The 26,667-nt window shown below is 39.7% G+C and overlaps 1 protein-coding gene across 1 annotated transcript; it reads right to left on the reverse strand.

The window, feature by feature from the left end:
• LOC139131625 (U3 small nucleolar RNA-associated protein 18 homolog) lies at window positions 1-26,665 on the reverse strand. The gene is made up of 12 exons (XM_070697753.1): window positions 25,899-26,665; window positions 23,518-23,702; window positions 22,943-23,004; window positions 22,555-22,691; window positions 20,298-20,381; window positions 19,578-19,749; window positions 18,420-18,520; window positions 17,833-17,923; window positions 17,061-17,184; window positions 12,837-13,008; window positions 1,210-1,349; window positions 1-152 (listed from the first exon to the last, which is right to left on the reverse strand). Exons 1-12 carry the CDS (start codon window positions 26,109-26,111, stop codon window positions 128-130), a joined length of 1,506 nt encoding a protein of 501 aa, XP_070553854.1. The 5' UTR covers window positions 26,112-26,665; the 3' UTR covers window positions 1-127.
• Between the last annotated feature and the right edge of the window lie 2 nt (window positions 26,666-26,667).

Below are 26,667 nucleotides of genomic sequence, written 5' to 3' on the forward strand. Positions count from 1 at the left end.
TTTCCACGCTTTACGTCACTACATCTTTATTTGCAATAAAAAGCCCTTTTATGGGACCGCTGCTGTCCATAGTGCAAAAATAATCAAAACACAGCTGCAGTTTGTACATGAACACCTGCCATGTGCCTTACGTCTCGCTGTAATGTTTCAACCTGCAAAGTAAATAAAATGCTTTAATCAGATATGAGCTTCATAGTGTGATTTATTTGAGATGAGGAATGTAAGTGAGTTGTGTGCATAAATACCATGCTGTTATCTCAGACCTAGGCATAAGGCATAAGAAACCTGGTGGTCTAACAGTCTCAATGTTGATGCAAATGAACACAAGCTGTATTCTGCTGGCTAGGACCTTTTCTATCTGCAGGAATCTGTTCAATCTTGTGAAGAAATATGTATTGCGCACCTGTGCATTCAATGACACCGAGTTAATCAATGTGCATCCCAGACAAAAGATACATGTAGTTCTCCAAGGCAAAGTAATTTTCACCTATTACATGAGGTACTGCTGCAGGGCTGATGCAAAAAAGATTCCAGACATACATACATTGTCTCAACAGAGTTCATGTATTGGATGTGACATTGGTGCTGGGTTACTATCATGAGTAAAATGAGAACAATGCTAGCTAGACTGCAAACATTAACTTGTGATGCTGTGGTTCTGGATAACATGAACAATTTTCTGTAAATTTATTGGTGAGGAAATGCTCAGTTACTGTTGATGCTTGAGAACATGATGTAATGAACCAAATGGGAGGGGGTTATACGGCCAGGGTGAATTTGAAGTATGAATAACACATACATGTACACTAGTAATGAAGAGGCATCTTCAAGTTCAACCATGCTGGCATATACACCCATCACCGATTTTTTTTTCCTTGGAGTTAATCCAACAATGACAACCAGGAAACAAGCTGCCTCTCTGCTGGAAATTTTCTCACCAAATTATTGAAGGTCATCCTATTTCAGCAATCTTTATTGTCAAAGTTTGCGACAAATTGCTGTATCTGTTTACCTAGTTCTGTTCACCCGGATCTATTTACCAGTCAACAGTTATACAATGAAAGAGAGACGGGTATTGACATCAGCATAGCAATGCTTGCATTGTACTGGGTGATGGAGTGGTCTGGCTCTGGCAGGGGTAAGAATCTACGGAACGGAGCAACCGGAGAAGACGTACGTGGTGACTAACTTCCTTGATCCGGTACTCACCTGTAAAGTAACGCATGGCCCTTGTTATTACCGACGGCTAGGTATCCACTCCTTGGTGAGAAGTCCAAAGAGGTTGGCGTCTGCATGGATTTGTTGAATTCCGGGAAATTGGAAAACACCGTCATGGATGGGAAGTGAACCTGCAATATCAAACAGATAGTACATGTATAACTCTGTTTATGAATTTTGATCCAAATCTCTGAAACTGAATTTTAATTCTGGCTCAAATTAATTTCTGAACTGGAATCTCGCCTATGTACGGAATGATCTCTGCACAGCGTGTACTCAGCAAGGGACAGCACATGTTAAGCCTCAAACTATAAATATTTGTAATCATAGATAAACCCTATGCTTGGACAATATGTAAAGAACTCTGTTTTGGAAATGCTATATTCTTCAATTTGGTACTTGTGCATGTCTCACCAGCACGTAGACATCGGTTAGCAATGTACATGTGACCGCTCATTTCCTTGACACGGTCAGTGACTTGTAGCCCTTGCATAAAAAGTGCTGCTTATGCTTTCGAAAATACAAAATACCCTCTCTCCTCCACTTTCCTGTGCACAAACCGAACCGCAACATTGGACACAATGGCTTGGGAAAAAATCATTGGTGTTATGACAGGGTTAACCAAACCATGACTACAGAGATACAAACTCATTTTCATCATTTTTACATCTCAAATAAAGAGAAGAAAAAATATTCTCCTGAAGTACATAGTTACTTTCCCTGCAACTTTAAACCTATTGAACCTAGATTCCCTGCAAAAAAGGTCCACAACAACCTTTGTTCACCTTGGGTTTGGGTCAAGCCACGGTAGTGAAAGGGTTAAATTGCAAATTTTTCAGTCACCTGGATAGAACCAATTCTTCACTGATAATGTATGGCCCCTGATTATGAACAGGTGATTTTACTGCCTATTACATGTCTACTGACTAAGTGAGGTTATTGTTCCCAGGGTGGCGTAAAGAAACAGACATACGTAACACGGGGCCTGTGGCAAAATTAACAGCCACTGAGCAGGAAATATGTAGCATTTCTCACGGCGAGACAAATATTTTCGGAATTCTTTCCTTGATCTGATGAGAAATCATGAGCCTCATGACGTCCTTTGAAATGAGTGTGGTTATATTCATCCTCACTATGTGATGATGAAAATCTGCTTTCTCACAGTGAATGATAAAAAGAGTGTTATGATTTCTACATTGCCCTGGTTTAGAAAAAGGATTTCATTGAAAATATTCATCTGTGGTCCAGTTGAATAGCATTGTAACTTTGTGGAAAAGAGTCGGGAGAGACTCAATGTCATGATGACAACTGAGTATAAACAATGACGAGAGACCTCAAGAAGATCATTGCTCCACAGTGTATTGTATCTCATCCCCTTTTAACCTATTTTTGTGTATGGGTATAACAATTTGATTTCAAACAAGTGAGGATGGGTAACACTGCCATGCTGAAACATCAGCGCATGCATGTCTGATGTGAAGACTCAAGCACAGTCCCTCCATGGACCAGGACTCAAGTCAAGAAATGGAGAGAGTGATGCCGGAATTGCCAATAGAAAGAAGTCACACACCTGTCACACCACTCCTTCATGGGGGAAATACGTCTGGATATTCCAGACATTTCCGGGTTCATTTTGTAAGTTGCGGAAAACACGGTGTTATGAACTCCATCTATGCTACATGCTGGTGTAACTACGGTAATTGAGCGCGTAAAACTTTCACCCGGAAATCTTCGGCCACAAAGTGAAATGATGTGACCTGGGCATACATAAATCATCTTCACAAAGAAAGGTGGGTGACAGATGAGAAAGTGAATATCCGGGGACACAGATGGGTCAGAAAAACACAGGTTGATGCCATTTCCTTACAACAACAGGCATTCAAATGATTGCCTGAATTGTAAAGATGGAAAAAAAAATCATGTGACTTACATTCAAAATGTTAGGGTGCGGGTTCCTTACACATAACTCAGCATTGGGTAAATTATTTCACAGCAGAATACACCTCAAGGACAGTTATTTTGACTCTAAAACTTTTACAATACATTTTTTTTGATCTACCACTTCTGAGAACTCGTTTTGAAGCTCATTGCATAAAATAAGAATTTTCATCGGCTGTTTTTGTGAAAATTGAAATTTATATTTTTCCCCCATACAGTTATCACAGGGATGGCTACCATTTTGGATTTCAAGTTTCAGTAAATATCAGTTAAATTGTTTCGCAAGTACCAAATTTGGCGAGCTGACCCCTGATTTTTATTCTTGATTTTCAAAAGGAATGGTTTAAATTTTCATTGAGGAAAGATCAGGCAAAAGTTTAATCTTTTAATCAGAGTTCGCGGTTACGCAAAAAAGTGCGTATTATACGCAGAAGAAATTTACGCACGCATTTTTCTGATGGCAATGCGTTTGACTGTACGCAAAATACTGACGCCCATTATCAGCACTATTTGATGACAAAACGGCATTTTGTCCACGGTCGGTCCCTCCAACCAAGATTGCATCAGAGCTAATAATATGCAGAAAACTGTGAAATTGCAACATTCTGAGCGATTTTTTGCTTTGTTAGGTTGCGACCGTCAACAACTGACTACTCACATGGGTGTTGCCTGAAATTGTAACAATTTGAGCAAATCATTTCGAGCGATTTTTACATTTTCCTCGGGGCAAACACCCACACTTATTATATCACCGACACGACAGCGTGCGTGCTGAGGCAGCGAAGCTACCTGTAACTGTTGCCACCATAGCTCATATATCATGTCAAAGCAATCCTCGTTGCTATCTTTCAACTTTACAGTGTTCGCGGTCGAAATTCTGGCAATGCGTTTCACGTACGCGAAGGTTTAGCAAAAATGCGTATCGTCGTCATCTGAATGCGTATCGGCCACTTCCGCATTCAACCGTGAGCAAAAATGTTGTAATTAATTTTTTTGACACTTGTAATAAATGTTTACGATAACGACGATATTTTTAATAGTAACATGATATTTTGATGTACCGGTATTCAACTGATCGATACTGATACAGAGAAACATATTTGAATTGAATGAAAAATAAAAATACGAAACTGATCAAAATCACACATACACTGGCAGTGTGCAACGTTGTATTCTGAGTCACTGCAACCATAGAGGTAACATCTCTCGCTCCTTGCTGTAGCTAACACTGTTACAGTGGTAAACATTCATACCGGTAATCATAAAAAATGTGCCTCTAGAATTTAATGGGATTTCTGTTAGCACGCGACGCAAAAATTTCCCGTGCTCGGTCAAAACGAAAGTCTGAAACCGATGGTCCTTCCATTGTAAGGAGCATCAGGTCATCGGCATGATCGTCGCCTAGTCGATTACGTCTTGCTGTGAGTACGCGGTTTTGGCAACTGAATCCCCGTTCACAGGGCACTGACGAAACCGGAATCACCAGAGCTATGCAGGCTAACAATCGGAACATTGGAAACAGCTCTCCATATTCGTTTATCAGAATACGATAAGATTCACAGAAATTGGGTCGTCCGTGGGCACGCAAAGTCAGTTTCATTTGAGTAAACTCGGCTCGCAAATCGGGCCCATGAACTGGGGCTACCATCGGCACGCCATCTTCAACGCGATTTATAGCACCAAAATGGGCAATCAGTGTCGCCAGAGACTCTGTGCCATAATCACGGATCTCAACATCACGATCTGGATATTTGCTGGCATTTAGAACTTTATCGAGGCACGTTAGTAAATCAGTATATTCACTGGGAAATCGTGCTTGCAGTCGTTCGATGAGATGCGTTATGAAGTCACGCCTTACATTTGCATAACCTTCGATATGATTGGCAGCTACGTGAGTTAGAGAATGACCACGATATACATTGTTTTCAATTTCCCTCGTCAGCTTGCTCTCATGTTCGCCGAGACTGTCAGGTTCTAATAATAGCTGTAGAGACGCGATTGTTGATTGGACCATCGGTTCGATAGTAGCCAAGTTGACGTCTTCTCGTTGGAATACAAGATTGCAACGGTCCATGATTGGCAGTACGTCCATCAGCAAATGCGTGATGGCGAGGAACGAGTATTGTTTGATCTGCTTTAAGAGACCGCCAGCAACTGCGTTGTCACGTTGTGCTGCTTCTTCGTCGAATTCCATGACAAGCGCTGGCCAGTTGTCGTAAATTCCTTTGACGGCTCGGCCGAAAGACAGCCATCGCACTGAGCAAGGCTCTTTAAACTCAGGACATCTTCGCTTTCGAGAATTTTATTTAGTTCTCGTAATCTCTGGTATCTTGTGGCAGAATACTTGAAAAAGTTGAAAATGTTATTCACGGTCTTTTTATACTCCGTAACTTTCTTGACACCGCGACTAGCATCGGCTGCTGCAAGTGCCAACCGGTGTGCGGCACAATGGACATGGATAAGATATACATTCTGATGTTTCAATCGTACGCCGACACCGTTATGTCTACCCGTCATGACGGAGCCCCGTCAGAGCCGAGACCCATGACTTTCGATATATCAATTCCATGATCACCGATTACTGATAAAATTTTGTCAGCAACTGTTTGGGCTGTACCGTTTAAAACAGTGTAGTTCCCAATAAATATTGTACGGGTTTTCCATCATCAACAATTTTCAGAAACATGATCAGCTTCTTATGAACCGTGACATTGACTGTTTCGTCAACGAGTATGCCAACAAACGGCGAATCGGATATTTTCTGAGAAATTTCTTCACGTACTGTGTCAGCTAATGCTCCCTGCATGGCTTTAACACTGTCGTGGTGCGTGTAAGTCTCCGTTTTCAAGTATTCGCATCCGTTTTCACGTTGCAGTTCAATCAACGACACGAATTTTCGGTCTGGTATCTCCTCCTTAGCCATGTAATAGACCGTACGAAGGACTGCTCGCTGTTTTCCCTTAGTTTCGGAAAGTCCTTTACTAGAAAAATCACGCATTAAATCCTGCGATGATCGCACCACAGCAGCCTCACGATGATCATCGGTCTTCATATGACGCTTTATCGCAGATTTTTGTGAATCTGGAGACCCACGAGTAAACGCGTTCCTCTTATTTGCTTTCTCACACAGCATACAGAACAGCAAAATTCTTTGTTTGTCATTATCTATGGCCTGAACTTGTGAGCGAAGCCACGGATACTCGATGCTCCAACAGCTTTGAAACTCAGTGTGACTTTCTCCCGTGCCGGGTTGCTTGCGCTTCCGCTTCACTGCTGTCAACGTTGAACTTGATGTCACTGAGGACACGGTAGCGGTGCACGTGGTAGACTCTGAAGTAGTCGTGGCTGGCATGTCAGCCCTTTTAGTGCTTGAACTTGTACAAGATTCATCTTGCGATGCTTCCGATAGTTTTTTACTCGAAGCACTAAAGTTGAAAGATAGCAACGAGGATTGCTTTGACATGATATATGAGCTATGGTGGCAACAGTTACAGGTAGCTTCGCTGCCTCAGCACGCACGCTGTCGTGTCGGTGATATAATAAGTGTGGTTGTTTGCCCCGAGGAAATGTAAAATCGCTCGAAATGATTTGCTCAAATTGTTACAATTTCAGGCAACACCCATGTGAGTAGTCAGTTGTTGACGGGTCGCAACCTAACAAAGCAAAAAATCGCTCAGAATGTTGCAATTTCACAGTTTTCTGCATATTATTAGCTCTGATGCAATCTTGGTTGGAGGGACCGACCGTGGACAAAATGCCGTTTTGTCATCAAAATAGTGCTGATAATGGGCGTCAGTATTTTGCGTACAGTCAAACGCATTGCCATCAGAAAAATGCGTGCGTAAAATTCTTCTGCGTATAATACGCACTTTTTTTGCGTAACCGCGAACTCTGCTTTAGTGCTTCGAGTAAAAAACTATCGGAAGCATCGCAAGATGAATCTTGACAGCGATGAAGCGGAAGCGCAAGCACCCGGCACGGGAGAAAGTCACACTGAGTTTCAAAGCTGTTGGAGCATCGAGTATCCGTGGCTTCGCTCACAAGTTCAGGCCGTAGATAATGACAAACAAAGAATTTTGCTGTTCTGTATGCTGTGTGAGAAAGCAAATAAGAGGAACGCGTTTACTCGTGGGTCTCCAGATTCACAAAAATCTGCGATAAAGCGTCATATGAAGACCGATGATCATCGTGAGGCTGCTGTGGTACGATCATCGCAGGATTTAATGCGTGATTTTTCTAGTAAAGGACTTTCCGAAACTAAGGGAAAACAGCGAGCAGTCCTTCGTACGGTCTATTACATGGCTAAGGAGGAGATACCAGACCGAAAATTCGTGTCGTTGATTGAACTGCAACGTGAAAACGGATGCGAATACTTGAAAACGGAGACTTACACGCACCACGACAGTGTTAAAGCCATGCAGGGAGCATTAGCTGACACAGTACGTGAAGAAATTTCTCAGAAAATATCCGATTCGCCGTTTGTTGGCATACTCGTTGACGAAACAGTCAATGTCACGGTTCATAAGAAGCTGATCATGTTTCTGAAAATTGTTGATGATGGAAAACCCCGTACAATATTTATTGGGAACTACACTGTTTTAAACGGTACAGCCCAAACAGTAGCTGACAAAATTTTATCAGTAATCGGTGATCATGGAATTGAAATATCGAAAGTCATGGGTCTCGGCTCTGACGGGGCTTCCGTCATGACGGGTAGACATAACGGTGTCGGCGTACGATTGAAACATCAGAATGTATATCTTATCCATGTCCATTGTGCCGCACACCGGTTGGCACTTGCAGCAGCCGATGCTAGTCGCGGTGTCAAGAAAGTTACGGAGTATAAAAAGACCGTGAATAACATTTTCAACTTTTTCAAGTATTCTGCCACAAGATACTAGAGATTACGAGAACTAAATAAAATTCTCGAAAGCGAAGATGTCCTAAGTTTAAAAGAGCCTTGCTCAGTGCGATGGCTGTCTTTCGGCCGAGCCGTCAAAGGAATTTACGACAACTGGCCAGCGCTTGTCATGGAATTCGACGAAGAAGCAGCACAACGTGACAACGCAGTTGCTGGCGGTCTCTTAAAGCAGATCAAACAATACTCGTTCCTCGCCATCACGCATTTGCTGATGGACGTACTGCCAATCATGGACCGTTGCAATCTTGTATTCCAACGAGAAGACGTCAACTTGGCTACTATCGAACCGATGGTCCAATCAACAATCGCGTCTCTACAGCTATTATTAGAACCAGACAGTCTAGACGAACATGAGAGCAAGCTGACGAGGGAAATTGAAAACAATGTATATCGTGGTCATTCTCTAACTCACGTAGCTGCCAATCATATCGAAGGTTATGCAAATGTCAGGCGTGACTTCATAACGCATCTCATCGAACGACTGCGAGCACGATTTCCCAGTGAATGTACTGATTTACTAACGTGCCTCGATAAAGTTCTAAATGCAAGCAAATATCCAGATCGTGATGTTGAGATCCGTGATTACGGCACAGAGTCTCTGGCGACACTGATTGCCCATTTTGGTGCTATAAATCACGTTGAAGATGGCGTGCCGATGGTAGCCCCAGTTCATGGGCCCGATTTGCGAGCCGAGTTTACTCAAATGAAACTGACTTTGCGTGCCCACAGACCACCCAATTTCTGTGAATCTTGTCGTATTCTGATAAACGAATATGGAGAGCTGTTTCCAATGTTCCGATTGTTAGCCTGCATAGCTCTGGTGATTCCGGTTTCGTCCGTGCCCTGTGAACGGGGATTCAGTTGCCAAAACCGCGTACTCACAGCAAGACGTAATCGACTAGGCGACGATCATGCCGATGACCTAATGCTCCTTACAATGGAAGGACCATCGGTTGCAGACTTTCGTTTTGACCGAGCACGGGAAATTTTTGCTTCGCGTGCTAACAGAAATCCCATTAAATTCTAGAGATACATTTTTATGATTACCGGTATGAATGTTTACCACTGTTACAGTGTTAGCTACAGCAAGGAGCGAGAGACGTTACCTCTATGGTTGCAGTGACTCAGAATACCACGTTGCACACTGCCAGTGTATGTGTGATTTTGATCAGTTTCGTATTTTTATTTTTCATTGAATTCAAATATGTTTCTCTGTATCAGTATCTGATCAGTATGAATACCGGTACATCAAAAATCATGTTACTATTAAAAATATCGTCGTTATCGTAAACATTATTACAAGTGTCAAAAAATTAATTACAACATTTTTGCTCACGGTTGAATGCGGAAGTGGCCGATACGCATTCAGATGACGACGATACGCATTTTTGCTAAACCTTCGCGTACGTGAAACGCATTGCCAGAATTTCTCGACCGCGAACACTGTTAATCTTTAAAGTATACAGTCACCTGTAATCTAGATATGCCAATACATGGTCAAGGGGGTGTTCCTTGGTATTCAAAATGCCCATGTGAGGGCGCTGTTTTTAAAAAGTGGCCACCCACTTAAAATCTGTGATTGGTTAGATTTTCTCTTTCCATGGCAACTGTGGCAAAATTGGAACAGGTGACAGTATACCTTTGACTCCAAGGCACGAACTTCCTTGAAGGTATGCAGTGGACAACAATTCACTACTTTACAAAAATAATTCTGATGTCTACTGGCATTTATGGCTAATTAGTATGACCGAATGGCTGGTGAGGCCCTGTTTATTAGAAACAAATCTATTTATATTCATGGCAGTCAACCATCCAGGTGTTTAACAGCTGTGTGTGTGGTCCTGGCACACATGATATAAGGATATATGGGCTTTCTGAATAGCCTTGAAAATTTGGCTGATTGTGTTGTCTTGTTTTGAGCCATTCATTATTGATTTTGTAATTTAACTTTCATCAATAAAGATTTTATCTGGGAAGGGATCACTTGGCCGGGGATCACTTGGCTTTATTCCAGACTATTTCATCATCTTGTATACACTATTACATGAAATATGGAAAAGTCAGAGGTTTGATAAAGAGCATATTGTTGGCTGCTCATGGTCGAGTTCAGAATTGTCACTGAATTTAAAAATCACTGACATGGATGAACTCTGTATTTGTCAAATCACAGAAGCACGGAGAACTAACAGGGGTAATACACCTAACGTCAGGTAGTAAGCCAGAGTGTAGAGTGTCCATAGGCACACTTGCAGTTGATATCGGGGTAACTTCAAAATCCATAATAGCCGAAACTTTTGAAACATTTTGTCCTGTTTTTAAAATCAACTTTCCGGTTCTACTCTCCAAAACCGTGTTGAAATGCTGGATATTCAGATTGTCAACAAAGTCTGTAGGTGTGCACTGTGACAATGTTATTGTTGACAACTGAATCTCAGCCCAGTATCATTGTGACAGTAACATTCGTATTGTGTACAATATGCTTATTTGGAAGGCTACCACTTTATCTTCAACATACTACAGACAGAAGAACGTTCACTTGTTTAACAGAACAAAAACAATGAAAATATCATCAAAATATACAGATACATACATTATCCTTGTAAATGTTCAATAAAGTATGATTTGACAGAAAAGAGAAATACCGAGTAATTCAACAGCCAGCTGTCAAAATCATGATATGAGATGAAAAAATAGTTTGGCTAAAGAGCCGCCTCTTGATATTACGCCAAAAAAGCGCTGAAAAATTTTCAAATAATTTTGATGATTGTCACTTATTGTTAAACGTATCTGACAGGTTTATTCAAAACTGAAACAATTATGATCTATGTTTGTTTCATATTATCGCTTTGGAACATATGTAAATATACTGGATGCCAAAATATGCACAACTTCCTGGTCATTGCCCCAACCATCCTATCATCGATTGAATCCTGGAAACTTTGTCCATCACTGAATATTTACAACTGACAGGAGGAATGGGCTGAATGAAAAGCCAATCCTTTTACCAAATATGGCCAAGAAATGCTCTCTTGTTTCAGTGTATGTTGACGGTAAATTCACACTTTTCTCTGACATTATTGTCACAAATGTACAACTTCATACATCCCTCTGTGATCAACACTGATATATATCCTAGTGTGATCAACATTTGCAGCATTTCTCATAAAATTTTGTGCAGCCGTTCTCAATGTATGTTTTTGTAAAATCAGTAATTATGTAAATTAGCAAAAATTACGCAAGCTACACCAACTAAATCTAATCACACCTTGCCTTTTCCACACAGAATCTAGGTACCAAGTTTGATTCGACTGAATCAGCTGATCTTGAGATACCATGCAAACAGATACTGTGTTCACACTAGGTAAAATTAGAAATGTTTCAGCTACACTACATGTGATTTGCAAACATGGAAGATTAATAGTTTGAGACGCCTGTGTCCACACGCACAAAGGTAAGTCTTTGTTTAGGTGTTTTAGACATTTAAATGCGCCCTCTCCAGTTCAAAAGGTGTAGTAAAATAAGAGAACATGGCTCCACACATTGGCTATTACATTACGTTCGGAGTTGGGTGTTTTAATATTTTGTGGTATGGTCTGATAGTGTACAGATATTGGTACGATATTAGCTCCCCTGTGTGAGCACATGAGCCTAAAAATGATGTGCCCAAATATTCATCTTTCATGCTTTCATCAGACCATAAACATGAATCATGGGTTTGACCAACAAAAGTCTGGGTTTAGTATGTGTACAGTATTTCTATTTCTTCTGACCAAATTGCAAGATTTATTCTACAACTTGGTAGGAAAACTGCGTGTTCTCTTGCCACCGTCAGAGGGCAATAAAAGTTAGATGAAAACTCATAACTGACAAACGTACAAGATTTTAATTCATTCTTTCTACATTTGCAGTGTGTTCTGCTTGAATACTGTAAATATGGCAGCACATAGCCTGACGGAGATTGAGAGACTGCATTCACTACAAATCCAATAGTATACTTTCTTATGACCCGACATACTTATTCAAATGATAGCAAACACTATTCATTACTGACAGAAACTGCTGTCAAAACCACATACTGGTTGTCAACAGATAGATTTCTATGTCTTAATACTGTAAACAAATGGTCTGTGAGTCAGTGAACAAATACCAGGAGTCATTCAATTCAGGGCTCTCTCTGCTTATTTTGCTAATCAGACACAAGTGACTGAATAGAGAAATGTAAAAGCACGCTGATGTCGCAGTTTCTAGAGAACTGGAGTAAGAGGTATTGAGTGGAAACATGTATGTATGTAATGTTTACACAAAAGAAACACCATGACAGCTGCACTATGCATGGTGACGATGATAACACACAATTCAACAGAGATGACGGCATGTTGTCTAGGATTCTCTAGATTTTAAGGTTGTTGTACCGGATGTGGATATTTATAAAAAATATTGGGTAATCAAAATAAGTCTTATATTGGGAAACCGAAAACCAAGCATTGTGATATGGCTTCATCTTTTCTAAAAAGTTAAACTGATCAAAAAGCACAAAATATCAAACCATGGCCATACAGATTCTTAAATACTGGAAGTCTGTCTCCATGATAATGGAGATGATCTGATTCAGATGGGTTTTAACCCTTTCACCAAGATGGTTCGGCCCAAACCCGTTGTCACCAAATGGTGGAGTGTGAACCTGTTCACAGGGAATTGGGGACGAACAGGTTACTGCTCTTCATGCACGAGATAAGATCCCTGTACATATTTTACTTACCAATTTCAAAGCTTCATCTGCAAAGTTAGATGATACGGCTAAAATTTCATTTGTGGAATTAAATTTTGCATCTGTGACGGGCGTTGTGAGGTTCATTATTCTTTTTAATGGTTCCGGGTTCGCTGTCCGCAGACAGGAACTGTCATAGATGTTGACCACTCCACTCTGAGACCTGAAGCAAAACCAAAATAAAACACAAATGTGCCGACAGTCAGAATTGGAAAACACATCTGTCTTTGACAATGACATGAGTCAGAGGATGTTTGCACACTTTTCAATTTATTTGACTGACTGACTGACTGACTGAATGATACAAGGAAACGAAAAAAAATGTTTTTCCCACAAGATTAGAAAACTCATTACCACATTGTATCACATGATTAAAATTAAAAACAATAATGTGGTGAGTCAGCTGGACTATGCATATGGGATTCAGCAAGTTTCAGTGTTGTATTCATGAATACTAATTATCTAATTTGAATAAAAATGTGAGTCATGCAGAATTGTGTTGTATTTTTATCTCTGCATCTCTACTTATTATTGGTGTCCATCTAAAGTGGATGCACATGCTTGCATGTGGGTGTGTTTGGAGTCATTTTTCATGCATGCTTATTTCATTCAAGCCTGACACACACATAGTATAATTTGGCTGACTATGCCCAGGACCTATGCACATTAATTTGTTTCACAATATAAAAACTACTACAGTTTCCATTTTGTTACATAATTTTTAACATCTTGAACAATTACACACAAGCCTACAATAATTCGTTTAATATTTGAAAGCAAACACAGCATAACACCAACATTGGTATATATGGATGTCAATTTGTGGTATTTGAGTAATAATGCACACCCAGCAATATACCACGAGATTTTGAACAGTTCATTAACTATATGCACGGGTGATAGCGAGTGCATACATGAAGTGAACTGGTCAAAACCGAGTGGTACGCCGTTGCTGGGTGTGATTTTTTGCTATTATATCATAACAGTATATTGAAATTTTGGAATGGAACGTCAAAAAAGGATTTTTGCTCTTGCAGAAAGCTCGAATGTGCCAACCGTGGTATATTGCGAATATACCACGGTTGTTTTCTATTCGTGGTAATTCTTGTAACTCAGAGCTATTTTGCATTCGGTAGAATATTTCGACTGAATCACTCAGCCTTCATCAGCTGTTGACACGACATCTCTATGACACAACAGCTGATGAAGGCTGAGTGATTCAGTCGAAATATTCTACCGAATGCAAAATAGCTCTGAGTTACAAGAATTACCGCGAATAGAATATGATTCCAGAGCAAGGAAACAATATTTTTAGTTATACCACGGTTGTTTTCACGTCTTGACCAATCAGATAGCTGCATTTGTGCCATCAATATACTGGTATGATATGATATTCAATACAATATGGCTGTCTGATGGCAACTTTGTCACGAAACTTACTATTGAGCCATTGTGCTGACTTGGCTAAACAGATTCAAACCTGGAACAAGTACTGCTCATTATATTACCATGCCCTGCCTGTCGCATGTTTTTGATTGGTCGAGCTGAACCATGTGACTGACTGACCACAAATACACAGTAATGGTTCGTTTACATGCCCGTGAATGAATATGAATAACAAGATTAACAGCTCAAAGTATCGTAACTTTACAGCTGAAACGTAAATCATAATTGATCACATAAAATAAAATGGAGCACTTGTGGGCCAAGTTTAGATACTTTTTTCTGAAAACATCTCCGGATTTGCCCAATTTTTACAGCGCACATGAGAGTGCGTCACGTATTGCTCAGTTCTGGGGGCCCAGTTGACGTTCGCTGGGAAATTTTCACAAATTTTGATAGTTTTCTTGGGTTCGTTGATAATATAATGGAAATAACAGACTCCGCTCTGACCATTAACGTTTATTTATGTGTGTGGGCTCAAGGAAAGCCAAAATTAATGGGCTCGGGAAGCCTCGCCTGTTAATTTTTGGCTTTCCTCTCGCCCTTGCCCATAAATAACATTAATGGTCAGCGCGTCGCCCGTTATTTCTATAATAACACGCATATGAATACCAATTTGTTCTGCCAGTAGCCATTTCATTACAAAATGTCTTTGTGTATGGAACAATATTAATTTTGTTTAAACGTGTTACAAGTCTAACGGGTTATTATGCCTTACATTCGCATATAAATTTACATCTCAATTTGATTTCAAACATGGCTGCTTGGCAGCCATTTTGTCTAAACAGTATTTTTGTCCAGAGTCATTACTCAGACATGCCTAAACCAATATTGTATGAGTAGAGGGTGTAATTGATAGATGTGAAAGTTTTGCAGTAGGAACCTGCATGGAAGATTTCAATTCCATGTGCCTTTCAGGTTCATTCACCGTGACCACATTTTTTCAAATATTACCGTAATGACTAAATATTGGTCGTGACTTTTGTCAGCCACAATGGCTTGTATCCGCTTTAGTCCGGGTTCTTTTCTGGTAACATACACAGTGTACCCTGAACTATTCATAGCAGCTACATGGAACCATTCATTTACATATGCCCAGAGACTCAATCCTTGACATTTGCAATGAAAAGTGAATAAGCAAAAAACAACTGTGCAAGCATAGCCATTTTTGGCAACTTTGTCCGTTTCATTTGTCATGAAAAAGAGGATATCACTAATCATTGATGTTTAAGACTGAAAAACAGGAAACAAAACCTGTTTCCTTGAATTTCAATAATGTTAAAGTTTAAACTAAAGTCTGCTTTTATCAGGGTCTAACAAATGTCATTTATTTGGTCAGTGTAGAGAGTCTTGCCAGCCCTGAATGCCAAGGTCAGGCTAGACTTGCTGTGTCCTACTCTGGTACTCCCTTGACAATGGCAGAATAAACTTATGCATCAGAGTAGTAAGTATGCGCCTTGAAATCATTGAATAAACAACGTTGCAACATTTTCTAAAACTCACCTTTAGTAATTGATTAGATTGCTTATCTCATCATACCCACACAGAAATGGACAATGAGATATCTGATTTTACTGCACAGAAATGGACGATGTGCTATCTGATGTTACCACACAGAAATGGACGATGTGCTATCTGATGTTACTGCACAGAAATGGATGATGTGCTATCTGATGTTACCGCACAGAAATGGACGATGTGCTATCTGATGTTACCACACAGAAATGGACGATGTGCTATCTGATGTTACTGCACAGAAATGGATGATGTGCTATCTGATGTTACTGCACAGAAATGGATAACAAGCTATCTGATGTTACTGCACAGAAATGGACAATAAGCTATGGGATGTTACTGCACAGAAATAGATAACAAGCTATCTTATGTTACTACTTTTGAAAGACAAAGATATCTTCTGCAGACAATGTGATCACTTTTGTTTCATTTTGGGGCAAACGCACTAATTATTATTGGCTAATTACACCAGAATATTCTGAGGTTCAGCTGACAGAAATCTACCTTTCCTTGGCTCTTACATCGCAAGACACAAATATGCTAATGAGACTTTTACAGAGACCCCCTATTATACTTAGAATTATGGCATAAACAATTTCATCTGAATGACAAAGTAAGGAAAATATTCTCAAAGGAAAGTATTCCCCTTCCTCCTAAGGGGTCTGGTTTACAACTGCAAAGTTAAATTTAGAGCATTGTGGGACAATGTGAAATAAACTTGAAAGATCAAGCTATCTCCCTTGAGTTCTACTTGATAATTCATCTACGCAATGCTTATTAGTCGTCTAAATTGTGATATTTGTCCTTGAAATATCAAACTTGTCCTTAGTAATTTGTTAACTTCTATAATTGGTAATGTTACTCAATGAGTGTTGGCAAGTTTATGAATGAGATCTTCTTTGGCCAAAAAAGAGACCACATTTGGGAAATCACATCACTCTGATCTGATGGTTTTTAACTCGGTCATTTCTGTGGTACTTGCACTGAAAGCCTGCATTTCCCTTGCAAAGCCGTGCACTGATACCATATTGTACGAAGAAACTTTCAGGTTCTTCAGAATCTGAAAAACCCACACCTAAAATTTGGCTGTTGCACAACCAGTATCAAATTTCAGAAACACATTTTCATCAGAATTCTTCCGTTAACTACTCCTGTTAGAAAATTAATTGTCGGTGAGAGAAAAATTTGGCAGTTCTTTTATCAAATCTGGTATTAAAAACTGCACAGGGAAGTTCTAGTCGACCAGAAATAACTCACCCGCATGCCACATACTGTTCATGCCTGGCAACGGCTATACTTGTTCCTTTTATGCAGCCCTCATCTGTGAACTTGTTCAAGCACTTGTGAGACCTCATGTCCCATACATACACATCTCCATCATCTGGAATTAGAAGAATGGTGCAGTTTGTAGCACAGTTTGACAAACATAGTCTATGCGATAAAAGTATTTTTTCTCATTATGAAGGTCCAAAATGTGATTTCATTTTGGTAACAGAATTCATTTCTGAGAGCACACAGGCTGGTCTAAAGCATGTACAGTCTTATTGCCAAGCTATCAGAGAGAATTGTTCGCATTGTACTATTTTTGTGTAAGTTGAAAATTGCAGACATTGGCAGTTACTATGAATTTGAAATAGTACAATTACAGCTTATAATAACTAAGTGTGTGTTTCAAAATCTTGCCCTGTAACCTTGTTTTTAACTTTTAATGGTAAAAGAACATAATGCAAGTTTCCTTATTAAAACTTTAGCATGGGCTCATTTTGAATGTGTAGTATCTCATTTTCCTCATTTGCAGTATATTTCCACAAGTCTATACATAGTCTTGCACACATTAATCCCTTCTCTGTATTTTGTGCATCGACTTCTGCCGACATAAGGTCTAACACAGATAAAATCATGTGACTACCTGTCCAATCCCGCTGAAAGAAATGAAAAAATTCATGATCCAAACAAGAGGGCGCCATTTTTATCATAACTGATTGCATAAATAAACAGCGTTTGATGTCTACTGTACAGAAGAACTTACCGCCATGTGCATAGATTTTGCTTCCATCATCAGAAAATGCAACCTTTTCGACACTTCCATTCATTTTCAAGGATGACATCCATTCTTTCGTCTGTGCAAATTCGAAGCAAACAACAAAAACTTATGTAATACATTTATATGTATTTCTATAGAAAGCTTGACAGATGTGCTATCAGTTGTGTTGATGCTATCAGGTGTGTTGATTCATACAGTAACACTTTTGATATCGATAATGTCAGCTAATACTGCAATATTTCTTTGCTTTTTGTAACTATGATTTAATCTCAGAGATTTCTATATTTCTATAAAATATCTCCATAAAGGATGTCAGCTTGTTAGCAAGTTTTTGAAAATTGTTCAAAGGATACTTGTACTATGTACGGATAATCTTACTGAATCTGGTCAAAACAACTGATCAGCTTGCTCTGCACTAAAGTCCTGCACTGTCCTATTTTCACAAAGTGGAAAAGCAAATGGTTGTACACAGAGACATCTATCGAAAGTGTTTGTGAAAAGAGGGGGTCTGTATGCAGTTTCTTGGTGGGCAGGCGGGTTGGTAATTTTTGTCTTCATCAACTGGGAGTTACCTTGGCTGAGACGATGTATAAGTAACCATAGCTACCGAGGAATACCAGGTATTTTCCATCTGGAGATACTTGGAATCTGGGCAACTTCTTTTCTTCAATTCCTGTTGGTGAAAAAATGTCATGGCTGATGAAATTTGAAAACATAACACCGCCCTCTAGTGGGTACTTGTTTTCGTAATCCAGTGAATGACTCATATTTACTCAAGTCCCTTGGCTGATATCAGTGAATTTCTCAAAATAAAATTGTTTGTAGTGTATTGCTGGAGTCTCATTTTACTGTAATTTTTTCGTGAAGGTAATAGCGAGTGGAGGGTTTCATGGCAAACATTTGTCACTGTGTAAGGCAAAGAATGAAATGCCGACACAACGAATACTTTATCAAACTATTGATAAAGACAAATTGATGCGACAGAAATTCTGTATACACCAACAAACAAAAGCAGCAGTGTTAGGGTAATAAATGACAGTTTTCTATTGCTATTATTGGTCTAGAATGAGTTAAAATGCGCCGAAAAATTGAGGTAGCAGCTGACGTTGGAGATTGCATGAGCAAGATCATATAGTGATATTTTACAGTCTAGAGCATGACTGAAGGATACTGATTGTACACTGGAATTCCCTCACCCTTGGCATCACTGATTTTTTTTCATACAAACACAATTTCTGCTTGCATATATTATCAGGCTAACTTGATGGTCATCCGACTACTTTTCTGATTTTCATAATAGATGTGATCAATCTGCCCCAAAGGCTAGATTGACAGGCCACTTACTCAAAAAAGTATTCTGAGATGCAGAAAAATTGTACAGATCATCTTTACTGCAACAGATCTGACAGAAATACATTTCTAGAAATCCCTAAATTGACTAAAAAGTTCAGAAATGTCCTCATAAACTACAATAGTGTTGATTGCGATTTCAGGTTTATTACTAATTAAAGCAGCATGCACGCAACTTTCAGACAACGCTGCCTAAAATTCGGACGAACTTTGTTGTTGCAGCTTGTAGTCTGAGCCATAAAATACCAAGAACTAGCGTGACTTTTAGTAACCATTGTAACGCTAATTTTTGTCGTTCATGCGGAAAATGCAGACAAATATTTATTTATGCATATTAATTGAAGAGAACAGTGACGACATTTGCGATCAGTGCTATTTACCGATAAGATCTGACATCCTCGTCACTTTGCCAGCAATCATGTCGTAAACGTGGAAGAACTTTTTGCGTGAAGACATGATGACCTGCTCCCCATCAGCACTGAAATGTGCTGTGTAAATTGGGAAATTTTCCATAAAAACTGTCTGTATTTTGGGATTTGTGCGGCCATCAACCTGTGAAATAAAATATGAAATGTACAGTACATGTCGGAGTTTGTAGCATAGCTCACTGTTACGGTTATAATGGTAAAATTAGTAAGATCCTTTACGGGACAGGTGCCTTCCACTGTGTACTGAATATGGTTACTTGTCTTGCATAGCAGCTAGACAAAATTTCCGCTCAGGCACATGATCCTGTGACTACAGATGAACAGTTCAACATGCTCATTTTGCAATAGACGTGGACACATGTTATGTCTGCAGCTGAACTCCCACCAACATCCAAGCTGTACTCTCAACTGGATGTTACAGGATATTTACGGTACAAAATACACAAACATCCCACACAGAGAAACAGTAAGTCTTGGATTCATGTAAACGATATACAGAACTCAGGAGTGGCACTTTCTATGAAGTGAGTGACGAATATCTGTGAAGTAACTGCGATTTCTGTGAAGTAACTGGCCTCTGTGAAGGAACTCATTTCAGAGAAGTAACTGACTGAATTCAGAGAAGTTACTGAGCAAAGGATTAAACAATAAAGCATTCAAACTTCTGCTTACCTGAAACAAGTTCAGTAATTGATCATAGCCAGCTGTAAGAATGACCTGTGCCCCAGGATGGAACTCTACATTGCACAGTTTGCCCTACAAACACAGGTAGAAAAATTACAATTGAGCATAATGACATCAAAAATGGTGGGGCAATCTTAGAAGATTACGTTGCAGGTTCAGAATTGACGGTACTGTTTTACAATGGATCATTTCCTATCTAAGTGACAGGACAATGAGGGTGTGTGTTGGGTCAGTGGTGTCAACAGCACAGTCGCTTGACTGTGGTGTTCCTCAGGGATCTGTCATTGGACCTGTGCTTTTTAGTTTGTATACAGCACCCCTTGAGGACATCATAGAAAAGCATGGTTTAGAATCCATGTTCTATGCTGACGACTCCCAACTGTACATTACTTGCTCTCGTGTCTCCACACCGACAGCTAAAATTGAGAACTGTATCGAAGAAATCAGACAGTGGATGTGTGCCAACTTGTTGGCACTGAATGATGGCAAGACTGAGGTGATTAGATTCTCGTCGAAATTTAGTGATGGAGGCCCACCACGTGCTTGTAGTCTGCGGGTTGGGGGAGTTAGCATTCATTCATCCCCTGTAGTTTGTGATCTTGGTGTTACACTTGATGCAACAGCATCTATGTCAGCTCATATCACAAATTTATGTAAGTCTGCTTCATTTGCTTTATGGAAAATTGGAAAAATCCGTAATCTTCTTGATAGAAGTTCTGCAGAAAAATTAGTACATGCGTTTGTCACATCAAGACTTGATTACTGTAATAGTTTAATGTTTGGCCTTCCGAATTATCAAATCAGGAAGTTACAACTTATACAAAATTCAGCTGCACGTCTTGTATTTAAAATAAAGAAAGCAGATTCTATTCAACCAGTACTACGTAGTTTACACTGGCTACCTATTTATAAGCGAACAGAGTTTAAAATTTTATGCTTAACGTTCAAGGTTTTAAACGACACGGCCCCGAGATACATAAAAGAGCTCATACGGGTTCGTAATCTGGGGCGATCTCTTCGGTCGACTGCTGATGGTGCAGCGATCAGTTTACACCAGCCGATCGCTAACACTGTGTTTTACGGAGATCGGTCTTTTTCTGTTTGTGCTCCGCGGCTGTGGAACAGGCTACCATCAAAACTCCGGTGTGTTGATAATTTTAACGTTTTTAAGTCTCATTTAAAAACTTACCTTTTTAAAGAGAGTTACTTGTGTGCTTTTTAACCATTTTCATTGCTCTATTTTTTATAACTGAAATGTAATGCGCCTTGAGATGTCTTTTACATGGAAGGCGTTTTTAAAGCAAGAAATATTATTATTATTTATTATTATTAGAAAACTGGATGTTTGTCTTGGCAAACTAGTAGTTCAGAGGTGAACTAAACATTTTTGTTGGTGAAAGAGTGGTCACCTGCAACCTCTAGAGGGCGCCATGACATCGACCCATGGCCATGACGAAAGTCTCACCATAGCTAGCATTATACACCAGGCAAAAAGATAATAGGTTTGTTTCTCATCCTTAATCTATTTCAAGTGGATTTTTTATTTACTTTTTTGGGTTCATAAGACACCAGAAGTAAGTTGTGAATGAAACTCCAAAATTTTATTGAACAAATTTTGTTGGATAAAACACACATATTTTGTTGGATAAAACACACATATTTTGTTGGATAAAAACTAATTTCCTCAGGTAAAAAAAAATTTTGTTCTGTGCGTCAAAATTAAGCTCTGTACATAAGATCAAACTATCGACATAAAAACAACAAACAGATGTGTTTGCATGCAATTGTAATTCTGACCTCTGACACGACAACAATGATAACTGTCAAAAACTGAACAATTAATGTGTGCATGTAATCCTACAGATGATAAATCTTATATTTGCTGTCATAGGCAGCACCTTGTCATTTTAACCCTTTGAGTGCTGTAATTTTTCCCGCCGAAAGTTTAGTGCAACATTTTACCAATCTTTTAAATTTTTTCTGCAATTCTTTTGATAATTTTGGACCAAATGGATATCACATTTCATGGGGTACTGGTTTTTATCAAAATTATGTCCAAAATCTGATAAAAAAATTAACTGGGGTATATTTTGTAAAAGGTGACAAAAAATTGACTTTGGCACTCAAAGGGTTAACAATGAAAGTTTGTCAAGTGGACATGAAAAAGAAATTTGATGCTGCCAGTCTATATTGATGTGTGCGAGGAAGAGAAACAAAACCTATTCTTTGTTATGGCCTTACATACCTGAGTAGGATTTTCTTTGTTGGCATTTGTGCATTTTTTAATCTCTAATACCTCTTTTGCTAGTTTTTCTGAAGTTGTCAGGTAATCTCCAGTACTTGTTAACAGTTCTCTGTCTTCTTCGTCTCCACTCTGCTCATCTGATAAAATTCAAGAATAAGTTTTAGAGGGGAACTGACAAGATAAGTATGTGAGTGTGATCTTCAAAGACACTTATGAACTTTCACCATCCTGATCCAAGGTCAAATCCATGATCAGAGTATTACAAGTAAATGGAAAATCCGTCTAAAGAGAGTTGACTAGCCGACTGCGAAATGTTAGTGAGATACACTTTTCCACACACTGTCTGAACAGGCACACTCGGTGAGGATTGCAATAACTGTTCACATACCTTCCTCTCTTTCTGACTTGAGTTTTGCCCATGATGGAGTACCTCCTACAGTTTTTTCGAACCTATGAAATGCATGGTGATAGAGATAACACAATATATCACATAAAAAATGAAAAATTTTTCTCATGCATATTGTAAGTCATAGTGTGTTTTCCTCGTGCCAAGTTTCAAAGAATTAAATCAGCAAAGTATGCCAGATTAACATCTCTTGACATGAAAAATTTATAACAAAATGGCCTCTTACCAGCCATATTGCATTATATCCGAAAATAATTTGGCATGCAGAAGTGTGTGTCCTTGTGCCAATTTTGAATGACATTGGTCAAGATACACCTACATGCCTTCAGACATGAAGAAAATGGAAACAAAGGGGCTGCAAGATGGCCATTTTGGATTATACAGCAAAATCAATTGACAAGAACATATATACCATAGTGTATTATCATTGTACCAAGTTTAAAAAAAATCAGCCCTGGCATATGTGGGATATCTGCGTGGACACACACACGAACGGATCGACGCACACATGCATGGAGTCCAATCTAAAAGTCCCCCTGGATGACAAACAAACTTACTGTGATTTCAACCGTTGGTGTAACTTTGGACCACTGAGAGTTAGTTCATTTTTTTTCCTTATGTCTTGGTGTTTTCGTCCTGTGACCTTGACTGTCACTTCGTCATCGTCTTCATCTACCCATGCTGGCTTCTTCTCTTTCTGCAACTTCTGCAAAGCTTCAGACTTCGATGTGGTCGTTGTATCCTATTGTTGAGAGATATATCACTACAGATAAGCTGAAATGCTTCACAAAATTTTGTGATGTAAATTATGATTTGCATTATTCTTTTTTTTAATTATAAATCCGCCATTTACAGTTTTGGGGAGGCTAAAAGGTTCATGGTGTCTAAAATGTCTTAACACAGTAATTTGCATCCATGTCACAAGTAAAAACATGGAATGAGCTCGTAATTGGGGCAAAGTGGGTTTGGTATGATGTGTAATTAGAGTGAAGTGGCGCAGGATGAGCTTGAACTTATGGCGAGGTGGTTTTGGTATGAAATGTTTTTAGGACGAAGTTGTGTGGGGCGCAATGGTCTTTAGGTGAAGTGTCTCGACAGGGTCAAGACGCATCGCACAAGACATTATATAATTGACCTGCGCGTAATAGTGTGGCAGTTATGACATGCTCTCTTCCTATCACTGGTGCATTGTGCAGAATTGTGCAATGTCATTATCTTGAAATGTGTAAACTTTAATTACTTAGTGATATATATAGGTGATGAAAACTTCGAAGGCAGTGGCTGGTTATTTTCAGCTTTGCCAGTTGGCGATAGTTTAGAGTAAAGTGGCATTGTTTTTCCAGCAATGTGACTCTTCGGGTGAAGGTGTTTTGGTATGTGATTGTTTTGATGCCATTGCATGGGACGAGAAAGCTGCAAAATTGTAGCCCTAAGGTGAGGGGGTCGATGAGTTTTGGTTTTTGCAACCTCGCCCACCAGTAGAGCTACAATGCTGAATGCCCTGTAGTGTTCAAAATAAGCGCGCCGCATTTTGATGTGAAATCCCGAATATTTACTGTATTTGCTCGTACTGATTTATCACTACTGAAGATTAAACACTTTACACAAACCTTGTCGTTTACGGGGTTTGGTATTTGTTCAAACACACCAATCGCATCTCTGGGAGCCGCCAATAAAGGAAGTTAGTTATGGCGGCTCCCAGAAATGTTTTGGAACACAATTGACATGTTTGAACAAATACCAACCCCATAAATGACAAGGTTTGTGTAGTATAGTGTTTAATCTTCAGTAGTGACAAATCAGTACGACCAAATGCAGTCAATATTCGGAATGTCACACCAAATGACGCGCCATTTGCAGCACACTTATTTTGAATGCTACAGGGCCTTTGGCATTGTAGCTCTACTGGTGAGCGAGGTCTCAAAAACCAAAAGTCACCGACTGCCTCACCATAGAGCTACAATTTTGCAGCTAGGGACAAGATTGTGTGGTGTTGATGTGGTTTTGGTGCTAAGTGTCTGGGAACCGTCTCGACCACCTCCCCACATTGGAACGATGGAATGCAATACCTAACCACTATCATAACACTGCTGCGATCCCTAGCTGCAAGATTGTAGCTCTAAGGTGAGGTGGTCGGTGAGTTTTGGTTTTTGCGACCTCGCTCACCAGTAGAGCTACAATACTGAAGGCCCTGTAGCGTTCAAAATAAGCACACCGCACATGGCGCAGCATTTTGATGTGAAATCCCACATATTTACTGCATTTGGTCGTACCGATTTATCACTACTGAAGATTAAAGACTATACCGCACTAACCTTGTCGTTTATGGAGTTTGATACTTGTTCAAGCACGTCGATCGCATTCCATAAATATTGGGCGTGTTTCTGGGAGCCGCCACAGTTACCAGAAGTTATATGGCAGCTCCCAGAAATGTTTTTGGAAAGTGATCGACGATTGAACATAAAAAGGTTAGCATAGTATAGTATTTAATTTTCAGTAGTGATAAATCGGTACGACCATGGATATACAAAAATAGAATTTTTTGTACATCCACGGTACGACCAAATGCAGTAAATATGTGGGATTTTACATCAAAATGCTACGTCATGTGCGGTGCTTTAATTTTGAAAGCTACAGGGCCTTCGGCATTGTAACTCTACTGGTGAGCGAAGTCGCAAAAACCAAAAACTCACCGACCGCCTCACTGTAAAGCTACAATTTTGCAGCTACTGCGATCCGTAGCCCTACCACTTCCTTGGTTGTGTCATCATACTATTGGGCCTTGGGGAGGGGTGCACAGAACCAACCATGGACAGAACACAACCGAGGGAGCAAGGCAACGGATTGCAGCGAACGGTCCCCAGCGAACATGTACAACAGAACTTTCCTCAATCCATGATTAATATTGCTATGTCAAGGACTTGACCAAATGTTTCACCTTGTCTTCCTTCGAGGTTTCTACCAACCGTTCCACAGCTGTTCGTTCGTTGCCGAGTACAAGTTTATCCAGCAGGTCTTCGGATTCTGCCCTCTCTGACTGGTCGCCGAGAGGTCGAACGTGTTTTCCAGATCGGTGCTTCGTCGTTCTCTTTTGCCCTGTCCCATGCTTGTCCTGATTTTCCAGTGACCTTTTAAATGATCGCCGTAACATGTTTGTTTACTCACAATCTGCTTGCCCAAACGTTGTTTATTGTATCTCTGCTAGCTGATGTACGTCAAGTAGCTCAGTTTTCATGTTTGAAACATGTGGACATAATACTTCTTCCGGGTTCCTGCAGACTTCTCGCGAAATCTCGAAAACTCTCGTGACCCGAACTTACTGTTTCAAGGATTTTTTTTGTAACTTTTCCGTCTGGGATTGCTCTTCACAAGGAGAGTTCAAATTATTAAATTAGAAGAAAATAAATTAAATTACCCTATGATCAGACTTTACTCAACATCATAATGCCAATTTTGACCATGTGACCAGTGGCCTCACCCTTCCGTGCAGTGAAAGTGTGGAGGTAGAGAGATTGACGTGAGTTGAGTCCGAAAAGATTCTCACTTTTACACCCTTTAGAGTGCCTGTGCTGTCTGTATATGATTTACATTTCTATATCATCGTCAGCTTTTCTGAATTTTAACCATTAATAGTACTTCCGGGTTTGCATTGTATTATAAAATGCCACGTGACAACCGGCTTCTTTCTTTACTCGCTTTGTCAGCAC

The sequence above is a fragment of the Ptychodera flava genome, chromosome 4 (genome assembly GCF_041260155.1).
Source record: "Ptychodera flava strain L36383 chromosome 4, AS_Pfla_20210202, whole genome shotgun sequence".
Taxonomy (NCBI): domain Eukaryota; kingdom Metazoa; phylum Hemichordata; class Enteropneusta; family Ptychoderidae; genus Ptychodera; species Ptychodera flava.

Bases quoted from the DNA above. Each gene is read 5' to 3' on its own strand.
- LOC139131625 (XM_070697753.1), bottom strand. From the start codon at position 26,111: ATGTTACGGCGATCATTTAAAAGGTCACTGGAAAATCAGGACAAGCAT. The intron at 19,750-20,297 runs GTAAGCAGAAGT...TTTATTTCACAG, and splicing joins AATTACTGAACTTGTTTCAG to GTTGATGGCCGCACAAATCC. The intron at 18,521-19,577 runs GTAAATAGCACT...TTTCACCAACAG, and splicing joins GAGGATGTCAGATCTTATCG to GAATTGAAGAAAAGAAGTTG.